The 12,828-nt window shown below is 42.8% G+C and overlaps 1 protein-coding gene across 2 annotated transcripts in view; it reads left to right on the plus strand.

Moving 5' to 3' along the window:
• Positions 1-641: 641 nt before the first annotated feature.
• SYNJ2 (synaptojanin 2) overlaps positions 642-12,828 on the plus strand; it is a 65,249-nt gene continuing 53,062 nt past the window's right edge. For both annotated transcript variants that reach the window (XM_070733759.1, XM_070733760.1), the window contains exon 1: positions 642-1,519. In XM_070733759.1, coding sequence (XP_070589860.1) covers positions 1,399-1,519 — 121 coding nt within the window. In that variant the 5' untranslated portion in view covers positions 642-1,398. The remainder of the gene's footprint in view (positions 1,520-12,828) is intronic.

Below are 12,828 nucleotides of genomic sequence, written 5' to 3' on the forward strand. Positions count from 1 at the left end.
GTAGTTATTTCTAATAACTACACATGAATAGTTATTAGAAAGGAAGGTTCTTCTAATTATTATTAGAAATATTTATTATTTATGTGTAGTTATTTCTAAGAACTCTTATTAACCATTATGATTATTATTTCTAATAATTATCCTCCTTTCTAATAACTATTCCAAACGGACATTTTTTTGCACCCTAGAGGTAAAAACAAAACAAAAAAGTTCCTTCAGTTCAATCTTGTTAAACATTTGAAACATGCCACGTGTTTCCGGGGAAAGGCTGCAGTTTCTGTGTAGCCTTTTTTTCCATTCCGTCTTTCTAGGCGACATCATAGAAGGGACTTTTCCACAGCATTCACCTAGATATTAAAACAAAAACCCCCCTCAGCCATTATCCAGGCCAAATCCAACCATTCGGCTTTTGGAAACGCCACAACGGGGCGGGGAAGTAAACATTCCGGCCGTGGCCAATTCCAGCTGCTCCCTCCCTCATTTTCTTCGCTTTTCTTTCTCCTCCCCACATCACTGCTAGGCGGCCTGTCTCGGGTGCCCCACTAGAAGCACTAACACCCCTCTTTCCTTAAGGGGTGGGGACCGGGAGTTTTTCACCTCACCGCCCCCTGAGGTAGGGCGCTCACCTGTCCCCCGAGGAGGCGAAGGCCGCATCTCGAAGTCTTCCAGAAAGTTTCTTCTGTACGGGGTGGGGAGTATAGGGGGGGGGGAGCCAAAAAAAAAAAGAGGTCTACGCCTTGGCTAGTCGCGGCAGTTTTTCATACAAGGAATCAGAAGCTCCGGAAATTGTGCAAGAACTTGCGGGAAAGTGTGTGTGTGGGGAGCCTTTCCAAGCCCCCCTCCCGCCGGAGAGGAACCTCCATTCCTTTCCTCCTCCGGCCCAGCTGGGGGGGAAGAAGAGAGCCGGACAGCCGTCTGGCGAAGGAGGGAGAGGGCGGCGACCAGCTGGAATCTGGCCTCGCCAAAAGGCGCCGGCGCGGCAACCGAAGGCTCTCGCGCCCGTCCCCACAAAAAAGTCGGGCAGAAGAGGAGACGACCATCGGCGAGCCTTCCTTTTGTTCGGGTCTTTTTAAAAAAAAAAAAAATTTCCTATCTCTTCTCCTCCTCCCCAACTTTTGTTTTTGGGGTCAAGTTTGAAAAAAGCGTCTGGCCCCCTTTTCCTCCCCGCTTCTGGGAGCTGAGGCGGCGGTGGGGAGGTCGCAGTGGTGCCCCTGGAGAGCCGGCTCTTTCTTTGGGGAAAGTTTTAATTTGTGTGTGTTTTTAAATAATTTAATTTTTTTAAAATTTTGGAGCGGGAGAGGAAACCTCGAAGCGGGAGCAGCTGCTCCGGAGCAATTTGCAAGCCGGCTGCTTTGGTTTCCCTCCCCCTTCCTTCCCACCTGATGGGCAAAAGCTTCCATGGCGCTGAGCAAAGGGCTGAGGCTGCTGTGGAAGCAGGAGCCCACTCCCAGCGCCCTGCTGGAGGGGCGCGGCCGCCAGGACTGCCTCCTGCTGGAAGCCGGCACGACAGCCACACTCAGTAAGTGCCTCGCACCAAGGGTGGTGGTGGTGGTGATAGTAATGGTGGTGGTGGGTGTGTATAAGGGGCGGATTGCACTTACTGCTGTGCGCACAACTTCCTTCGAAATCGTCTTCTGACCCACACATCCCAGCGACCGATTAGGTCCCACAGAATTGGCCTTCTCCCAGTCCTGTCGGCTAAACAATGTCGTCTGGCGGGCCCCAGGGGAAGAGCCTTCTCTGTGGCGGCCCCGGCCCTCTGGAATCAACTCCCCCCCCCTGGAGATCAGAACCGCCTCCACCCTCCTTGCCTTTCCTAAATTACTGAAGACCCACCTACATCAGGCGTGGGGAAACTGAGCTCCTGGGTTTATATTATTTATGTATGGTATGTGTTATATGGTTTTAATAATGGGTTTTTAGATTTTTTAAAAAATGTATTAGATTTGTTTACATTGTTGTGAACTGCTCTGAATCTCCGGATAAGGGCAGCATACAAATCTAATAAATTAAATTAATTTAAACTTTGGGGTCTCTGATGTGTGCGCGTGCGTCCCAGCATGTTTTCTGCACATGTGCAGGAAGCAAAGCCTTGCGAGGGGATGTGCGCGCGAGAGAGACATTTTGGTGCTTTTTTTGCTTCTGTGCATGGGCAGAAGCAAAAAAACCACCGAAAACTGAAGTCCCCTCACAAGATTTTGCTTCCTGCGCATGCTCAGAAGCAAAAACATGCTGTGACGTGCATGCACACGTGCTAGAGACCTGAAGTTGCGTGCACAGCTCAACTTTTACTACCAGTGCAGCATCCTTTACCGTTCTGGTAGGAACCCGCTATTGGTGTATATGTATGTGCCCATGTAGTGATGTTCGTTTATCATGTTCAAAGAGGGCGTTGACAACTAATGGGTTGTGGGCTGTACGCGATATGTCTGCAGGTGTCTGGTAAGGCCTATACAAGCATGAAATGTTCTGCCACATGTTCCGCCCTGAGTCTGTGGAGAGGGGCGGCATACAAATCTAATAAATTATTATTATTATTACTTATAATAATAATAATTATTATTATTATGTGTGTAGGCACCATTGTCACAACATTTGAGGCTCTGGCTTTGTGGAGTGCTTGTTTCTCTTAGGCTATGAATGTTTTTCTGGCCTCCGTTGTCTGGCCGCCTTGGTGGATCAGCAAGTGCCATGTTGGTCGATCTTTGCCAGGGTTTCCCAGGAAGGGGTATCAAGGGTCTGTTCTGGTTCCTATTCTTTTTAATATGTTTGTGAGTGACATAGGGGAAGGTTTGGTAGGGAAGGTTTGCCTATTTGCCGATGACTCTAAAGTGTGCAATAGGGTTGATATTCCTGGAGGCGTCTGTAATATGGTAAATGATTTAGCTTTACTAGATAAATGGTCAAAGCAATGGAAACTGCAGTTTAATGTTTCCAAATGTAAAATAATGCACTTGGGGAAAAGGAATCCTCAATCTGAGAATTGTATTGGCAGTTCTGTGTTAGCAAAAACTTCAGAAGAGAAGGATTTAGGGGTAGTGATTTCTGACGGTTTAAAAATGGGTGAGCAGTGAGGTCGGGCGGTAGGAAAAGCAAGTAGGATGCTTGGCTGCATAGCTAGAGGTATAACAAGCAGGAAGAGGGAGATTGTGATACCACTATATAGAGCGCTGGTGAGACCCCATTTGGAATACAGTGATCCCTCGAGTTTCGCGTCCTCGAGCATCGCGAAAGGGCTATATCGCGAGTTTTCAACCCGGAAGTAAACTCCACCATCTGCGCATGCGTGCCCTTCCACGCATGCGTAGATGGTGGAGTTTCCCCGCCGGGCAGAGGCTTCCCTGGGTCTTCCCCCTCTTTCCCCGGTAAGACCCCAGCGGCGGCGCGAGCAACGGTGTGGGCTGGCGGGCGGCACGCGCGCGGGAAACCCCAGCTCCGCTTCCCAGCTGGGAAGCGGAGCCGGCAACAGCGTGGGCGGGCGGGCAACGCGCGCGAGCTTGGGGACACCCCACCTCCGCTTCCCAGCTGGGAAGCGGAGCTAGGGTGTCCCCACCGCGCGTGCGTTGCTGGGGAAAGCGCGTGCGCTTGGAGACACCCCACCTCCCCTTCCCAGCTGGGAAGCGGAGCTGGGGTGTCCCCAAGCGCGCGCGCACCCCAGGCGCGAGCAACGGGGTGGGCGGGCGAAGGGCGGGCGGCAGTGGAAGTAAAAACACCATCTGCGCATGCGCAGATGGTGTTTTTACTTCCGCACCGCTACTTCGCTAAAAATCGATCATCGCGTGGGGTCCTGGAACGGAACCCTCGCGATGATCGAGGGATCACTGTACTGTGTTCAGTTTTAGAGACCTCACCTACAAAAAGATATTGACAAAATTGAACGGGTCCAAAGACGGGCTATAAGAATGGTGGAAGGTCTTAAGCATAAAACGTATCAGGAAAGACTTAATGAATTCAATCTGTATAGTCTGGAGGACAGAAGGAAAAGGGGGACATGATCGAAACATTTAAATATGTTAAAGGGTTAAATAAGGTTCAGGAGGGGAAGTATTTTTAATAGGAAAGTGAACACAAGAACAAGGGGACACAATCTGAAGTTAGTTGGAGGAAAGATTAAAAGCAACATGAGAAAATATTATTTTACTGAAAGGGTAGTAGATCCTTGGAACAAACTTCCTGCAGACGTGGTAGATAAATCCACAGTAACTGAATTTAAACATGCCTGGGATAAACATATATCCATCCTAAGATAAAATACAGGAAATAGTATAAGGGCAGACTAGATGGACCATGAGGTCTTTTTCTGCCATCAGTCTTCTATGTTTCTATGTTTCTAATATCGAGGGACTTGAAGGAGGCTTTCAATGTGTCTTTGTATCACTTCATTTGTCCCCCATGCAATCGCTTTCCTTTAGGCAGCTCACCATAGAGGAGCTGTTTAGGGATGCAATGGTCTGGCATCCTAGCAACATGGCCTGCCCGGTGTGTCTGGCCTTTCATCAGCAGGGTGGGAATCGATTGGCAGGCCTGCTCTGGAGAGGACCTCAGTGCCAGGCACTTTATACTGCCATTGGATCCTCAGAATTCTACCGAGGCAGGTTATGTGGAAGTGGTTCAATTGCCTAGCATGCCTCCTGTATACATCCCTTGTAGTACTCTGGATGCAACCACCCTACAATTGGTTAGCCTGCCAGGCCAACTTTGAAAGAAGGAGGCGAGGTCTTTCAGACCAATGGTCCTCCCTGTCTGCCTTTTGGTTTTCAATACAGTCAACTGTGACAGAAGGAATTGGTTGGTTGGTTGGTTGGTTGGTTGGTTGGTTGGTCAAATCAGCATCTGCTCTTAGCAATTCTTCCAGAATGCTCTGCTCAGCCAGGCCTTTTCCATCTCTTGAGTGACACTTGCCTTGATGCTGATCCTCATCTTCAGAGTGTCAAATCTGAGTCTTCGGAGAGGGGCTAATAAATAACAAATAAATAACAAATCTAATTAATAATAATAATAATAATAATAATCTTCTTCTTCTTCTTCTTCTTCTTCTTCTTCTTCTTCTTCTTCTTCTTCTTCTTCTTCTTCCATCATCAATTTTTCCCAGCGTTATGGACTTCTCAAGGGAGCTGCAGGCCTTTGCATAATTGTATGCAAACTAGTGTTTTTGAGCTTTATCAGTGGTACATTGTGTGAAAACTCCGGTTTGATTTATTCCATGGTGGAATTATTGTTGTTGGCTTTTTTTGCTTCCTTGATTGTCCATGGTAGTCTAAAAATCCTCTCCAATACCAACTTTCAAAAATAGGTAGTAGACACTCTATTTGGCTTCAGTCCAATTTTCACATCCACTGAGTATTGCACTGCTTGTCTAATCTAATATTTGTAGGTATAGATGTGCATTTGACTTATTTACGCAAGGATTTCATTGTTTCTCTACCAAATGCTGATCTGTTGCATATTTCTTTCTTTTTATAAATTGTGGGATATTTCTTGGCTGTTGTTCCTGAACGTTTAATAGTCAATTCTAAAAGGTAAAATGTATCCACCCCCATCAGTGTCTCCAATATTAATTTTTCCATTGTCATTAGTTTGATCTTCATATTTAACCATAGTCCCATTTTTTCATTGTTTTCATTACAGTAGGATATGAAAGTATAATTTCCATTTTTCTATAGACATTCATAGATTTCATTAGATTCCATGTCTGCAAGGAGTATAAATCCTTCCATTCCCTGCCATCCAGTCAGAGCGGAAGAAGATTCTTGGGTGAGAAGTGAAACGTCTTCAAACAAAAAAGTCCAGTTGCCTCTTGAGAAAGCATCTTTGCAATATAATTTCCATTATACCAGAATCTTAATTGATTCTTGATTCAGTCAGCACTGATTGGAAGGTTCTGTCTGGTGTATTTTTGGGCAGTAGTTGATGGCCAATAGTTGTGGGCCACCTCCTTTTCAGACCATGCAAGCCATGATTACAGTCATTATTAAACGGGGAAGGACTCAAAACCTTTCAAAAATGAACAAGAACTTATTTCTGCACCAGTTCAGGGAAATCTTATTTGTATTCTTTCCTGGAGTAAAAATCAACATTGCCCGGAAAAAAATTAAGTAACTGGTGCTTCAGGACAGACAATATCACTAGCTTGAGGCATCCACATTTCTTAATAGCACGAGTTCTTCCTTGCTTTCATACATTTTATTAATTACAGAAGTTGTTTCATGACAAAACGATAAGGTTAGATAGGTGTGAATTTAATATAACAAGTGGCAGCTTGTCTTCAGAAATCCATTTGCATTATGCTTCCTAGAACCAGTATGAGTGATTCTGTAAATACTTTTGCTCAATACCTCTTTGTCACTCCTTCATGCTGTCCTCTTTGGTTCAACTGATTGTTGAAAGCAATTAAAGCTCCAAGAGGTCCACTTACAGTCAGGTGCTGGATAATTCTCCCCTCACTCACCCTACAGCTTTGGTTTATAGGCCAAAACAGAAAGTTGTGCAACCATGCAAAGCAACACCTCCAGAGGTTCATATATGTTGCCTTTCGCAAATGTAAATATCAGAATCTTATAGGATACATAACTTGCAAAGATTGCTATTATTAAAATGTCATGTAAAAATCTTGGCATGCATAACTTTTACACTGATAATGCATAAGTAAGACATTGGTCATCTATTTATTTTAATCAACAAAGCACATATTATTTATATTTTAAAACTGATGGTATTTTAAAAACTAATAAAGAGATTGAGAATATAAGAAAAGCCGTGTTAAATTGAAAGCCCATTTATTCCAGCCTCCAGCACTCACAACCGCCAAATAGATGACCCTCAATGAATGCTTTAGTGAAGTGGTTCTCAACCTGGGGGACGGGACTCCTTTGAGGGTCAAACAACTGTTTCATAGGGGTCGCCTAAGACCATGAGAAAAGACAAATTTCCTATGGTGTTAGGAACTAAAGCTTTATTCTGGTGCCTTGGAACATATTTTTACATATCGACCAATCAGGCGTTTACAGTGGGGGTGTCCCTCTGACCTTCCTACCAATCAGCTTAAAGCTCTGTTGGGAGAATTGGCACTCGGCTTATGGTTGGGGGTCACCACAACATGAGGAACTGTATTAATGGGTCGTGGCATTAGAAAGGTTGAGAACCACTGCTTTAGTGTCTCTTGCATGTAGTTCCCAGCAAACCAGGACTCAAGAAATTCCTTAAAATATCTTTTCCCCCCTTTGTCCTTTTCTTCCCTTTCTTGAATCCATCCTACTTCACTTTGGAGTCCCTGAAGAATTACACTCTCATCTTGACTTGCAGCTCTGTGTGTGTATGTGTGAAGGAAATGAAAGGGTGCTTATCAAAAAAGTAAGGCAGCAAATTCAAAGCCTCACTCCCTTTGTACACACAGAGGGGCAGGGCAGGCATCATTCTCTGATAGGGTGAGGTAGGACTTCAATCTTGTTGCCGTGGCCACTATTTTGACTCTATCCCACATCCTGTGGACATCACTGATCTGTTACATTATTGTTGCCTTCTTGATCTACTGGAGTTTAGTGCACTATGTTTATTTAGAAACCTTAAACCTTAAAAGCGTCTCTCAATATTTAGACATGTAGTTTGCTACATATTGGAAGTTTTAAGAGGACACAAACTTTAGTAAAACAAGGCAGTTTTATAGGTATCTATTCAGAAATAAGCCAGTGCAGAGAGCTGAATTCTGATTTATCCTAGCCTTCCCTTCTTAACATGAAGTAACCTTACAATTACTGTACTGTATCCCACCCCTGTGTATGCGGTGTAATTTGTCGTCCTCGACTTCCAGATCTTCTTGGGCAGGACTTTTAACTATAACATGTGTTGTCCTATCATATTAAGAAAGCAAAAACTATGTGAAAAGATTATTATAGAATGTATTTAGAGCATAAAAATATATTTTTGACTTTCTAGATAAACAGGAATTTCCACCTTGAATGGTGCTTTGCTCCAAGGTATGAAGAAATTATGGCAAATACATACTTTTTTTAAAAAAAACAACAACCCACCCTTCTGCCATATTTCTACCTCTATTTGTTACTGTACTTATTTTCTAATATGAACTGATGCCTGAAGCTGAGGTCTCTCATTTATTTCCATAAAATGTGTGTGTGTGTGTGGGGGGGGGATTGTGTATTTTTTTTTTATTTGTAAATTGCAACCCTTTTTGAGAGATTCGGGGACAATTAGATCCAATACTTAGCTGACTGCTTCCCCCTTCTCTTGGAGAATTAACTGAAATTTTCAGAAGATCAAAAATTCTTCCACATTGTTCAAGATTTGCCTTTTGGCCACATGCAAACCAGGAAAACCTGGTTCAGACTTAGAGTTGTGCATTCCTTTCCTGGAAAGCAGATGTTCTTGAGAATGCCAGACAGCCTCATATAAGAAATTTCTTCTGAATTACCCCTTTCCTCTTACAAGTGATAGTAATTTACTCCCTCTGAAACTGTTACTATAACCAGTGCATTCATGAGCATCAAGCTTTTGTTCATTAATTCTAATCATATGAATTTTGCTTTGTTTAAAATGTAGTTTGCATTTACTCTTCCATTATTTAAATCTTGGTGTTTGTCTGTTTCGTAGCATACTCTGGTACCTTTCTTTCTGCAACCAGCTTCATGTTGTTTTAAATATTTTTCTGTTTGCTAATGCAGACTAGGAGAATGAACTTTGGGCTCTCAATCTCTTTTCTTCCTGAATTGTGAAATGGCAAAGTTAGAAAATTACTTACATTCTTGAGCTTCGTTTACATTTCTAAATGTCATGTTATTCACTTTATTTGCATTGTTCCACTGTGGCCTGTAGCTACAGTAATTCCTTTGTCTAATGAAGAATTAAATATCTTGATTGTGTAATGTTAGTGCATGTCTATTGAATGCACTTTCACAAATATGAAACCTTGCAGAGAATTAAACAATTTATTATATTAGCTTCATATTATATAGAAAGTCCTAGTTTACAGAAAATATCCTGCTACTTGATATGTTTTGCAGAATTTTTAAAAAACTAGAATAAATTCATAACAGTGAAGGGTCAATTTACTGAACCATGGTACAGTGAACTTTGGAGGCAACAGAACAAATTTCCACCATAATTTATATCATTTAGGTAAAAATGTACGGTAATTACAGAAACTGTGTGATGTTATCTACATTATCACACCATAATACTAATGATATCATTTGTGTCATTTCAAAAATGACATTAAGTCACAATATTCTACTTTTATATATACAGCGGTACTTCTACTTAAGAACGCCTGTACTTAAGAGCTTTTCTAGATAAGAACCGAGTGCTCAAGATTTTTTTGCCTCTACTTAAGAATTATTTTCTATTTAAGAAACCGAGCCCAGAAAAAATTCCAAGGAAATTTGAGAGCGGCACAAAGGCCCGGCCAGTTTCCTGCCATTCTCCCTTTAATCCTGGCCATCTCAGGCTTTTCTGGGCTGTCAGAGGAGCCTTTTGGTGGCGCTTAGGGAGGCTTTGGCAGCCCAGAGCAAACGGAGCGTTTTCCTTTCTCTGGGCACTTGGAGAGGGAATAAATCACTTCGCTGTGGTGACTCACTCGCGCTGCCTCCCATACACCTGGTGTGAGGTTGCCTCCCAGAGCGCCTGGACACGGAAAGGAAAAGGGGGCACTCACCTCACCTTCCTTCGACAGCGGCTGTCCTCCTCTTCTTCTTCCTCCTCCTCCTCCCCCCGCCCAAATTATGAGCTTTTATTTCTTTCCTAATGGGTTTGCACACATTACACATCGGAGAGGGGCGGCATACAAATCCAATTAAATATAAATAAATAAATAAATTTGCTTTCACATTGATTCCTATGGGAAAAATTGCTTCTACTTACAAACATTGTGTACTTAACAACCTGGTCACGGAACGAATTAAGTTCTTAAGTAGAGGTACCACTGTAGTTGACTTTTGTGAATAACGGACTCTCTATCTCCCTCCACTTCAAAATAGAATTAGCTCTTTATTAAATATATAGCTAATATACAGTATCTTCCTAGTGATGCTAGTTAGCATTTAAAATAACTAAGCAATTGGCAGAAATTAACAAAATAATAGAATAACAGAAGTGGAAGGGACCTTGGAGGTCTTCTAGTCCAAACCATATACTAGTGGTGGCTAGCCTTTTCGTCATATATGTTGAAAGCCATAATGCAATGCATGCACGACACCCCCTGTGCACCCCTCCCATGCACATGTGACTCCCCTGCATTTCCCACGCACATGCGCGCATGACCCTCCTGTATGTGTCATGCACATGTGTATGTGATCCCCCGCGTTCCCCTTCTGCATCTCACGCATGCACCCTGCTGCCACACATGTGCGGTAGAGACCCAAAAGCCAACTGTCTAGTGGGAGGTGCGCGCAAATGTGCAGTGGAGCTGAGCTGGTTCTGTGTGCCACCTGTCACAGCCCTATATCATTCCTGACAAGTGACTGTCCAGTCTCTTCTTTAAGGCCTCCAATGCACCTCTTTTGAAGGCAAGCTGTTCAACTGGTTTAATTGTTAGGAGAACAATAATCTTCACTGATCTCTTAACAAATAAAAGAGTTCATCTGCTTGGTACTTTGATGAGAAACTCAGGAAAGCCAGGTACCATAAAAATACTCTAGGAAATTAGAAAAATATCCCCACAAAAAAACCTTTTGACAAAACTAATTCATTTTATTGTCCACATAGTCTCCTGGAATTGAGTTTAAGTCAAAGGAGTTAACCTTTAACTCTTTTTATCCTTTAATGCAATTACTGCCTCTCTAGCTTGACTCCCTGATTTTATTATCTACCACTAACATTCAGCATTTCAACTAGTTAGAATTTCACACCTGGAAATGTTGATTAGTTAACTTGCAACCAAATTACTCTTTCTATTTATGGCTCTCTTCTTCTCTGTTAAGGTCACTTACAGTTCTCAATATTTCTGTACATTCTTTTCATTCTCTCTTTAAATTCCATCCGCTTATCTCCATCCACAATTACTCTGCAGTCTTTGAATTCCCAAATTTTAGCTCTACTACAAAAATAATTTCAGGTGATGACTACTTTGAAACTGAATTTAAACATTGTACTAAGACTTAATATGATTTATTTGATTGATGTCCTAAGTCAGTGATGGTGAACCTATGGCACTGGTGCCACAGATGGCACGCAGAGCCATATCTGCTGGCACACGAGCCATTGCCCTAGCTCAGCTCCAACATGCATGTGTGTGCCGGCCAGCTGATTTTTGGCTCGCACAGAGGCTCTGGGAGGGAGTTTTTGGCATCCAGAGAGGTTCCAGGGGGATGGGGAAGTGCGTTTTTACCCTCCCCTGGCTCATGAAGGCAAAACATGGGGAAGGCAAAACATGAACTTACTAGGCCCACCAGAAGTTGGGAAACAGGCCATTTCTGGCCTCTAGAGGGCCTCTGGGGGGGGGGGGAGAAGCTGTTTTCTGAAATATTAACAACACTAATTCAAAATACATGTCAAGATCTGGAGACTCTCTGGATTTGCATGCAAAATAAAGAAGGTTCTGTCATTAGAATTGGGGTGATCTATAGGCCTCCAGGGCAATCTGAGGAATATGACAACAAGATGGTGGATGAAATTACCCAAATGGCACTAAAGGGAGATATTGTGGTTATGGGTGATTTCAACATGCCTGATGTTGACTGGAATATCCCCAGTGCCCTTACATGCAAAAGTAAGAATATAGTAGAGGCCTTTACAGGAGCAGCTCTGGCACAGCTGGTTAAGACACCAACTAGAGGGGAGAATATTCTAGATTTAGTTTTTACGAATGGGAATTGGGTTTCAGAGGTCAAGGTGGGAGAAAATTTAGGTTGCAGTGACCATCTATGTTTGTGGTTTGATGTAAAAACTCATTGTGAGCAATCCTATAATGCAACCAAAGTATTGGATTTCAGAAAAACAAATTTTAATGCAATGGGGGAATATTTAGATAATGAATTAAAGGGCAGGGATAAAATGGCAGGAGCGAGCACCCAGTGGACTGTATTAAAAAAGGCCATCTTAAAAGCCACTGGACTGTATGTAAGACAAATAACTAAAGGTAAAAGGAAGAAGAAACCGCTATGGTTTAGCAATGATGTAAGGGCTATAGTCAATGAAGAAAAGGCTGCCTATAGGAGGTATAAAGAGTCTGGAAGTATAGCTGATAGGGAGGTGTATAAAATGAGACAGAAGGAGGCAAAACAGATAATATATGCTGCTGAAGCCTCAAAAGAGGAAGAAATTGCCAAATCTGTAAAGAAGGGGGATAAACCTTCTTCAGATATATTAGTGATAAGAAGAAGAAAAACTGCGGCATCAGGAAGCTTAGTACAGGGAATAATACATGCATTAATGGGAATAAGGAGATCGCTGACCATTTCAATAGCTACTTCTGTTCAGTTTTCTCAAAAGACACCTTACAAAATAATACTATAGAGGGATATAGCATTGCTTCCAGCTGTACAGATTCAGCTCCAGTGATCTTAGAAGCCGATGTCTTAGAAGAACTTGAACGATTAAAGATAAATAAGGCAATGGGTCCAGATGGCATCCACCCCAGAGTTCTTAAAGAACTCAGATCTGTCATTGCTACCCCCCTGACTGATTTGTTTAACCAATCCTTGTTAACAGGAGAAGTTCCTGAGGATTGGAGAATGGCCAGTGTTGTGCCTATCCACAAGAAGGGCAGTAGAGAAGAAGCTGGTAACTATAGGCCAGTTAGCTTGACATCAGTGGTAGTTAAAATGATGGAGACTCTACTCAAAAAGAGGATAAATCAGCACCTAAAAAACAATAACTTGG

This window comes from Erythrolamprus reginae, chromosome 1 (assembly GCF_031021105.1).
Source record: "Erythrolamprus reginae isolate rEryReg1 chromosome 1, rEryReg1.hap1, whole genome shotgun sequence".
Lineage (NCBI taxonomy): Eukaryota > Metazoa > Chordata > Lepidosauria > Squamata > Dipsadidae > Erythrolamprus > Erythrolamprus reginae.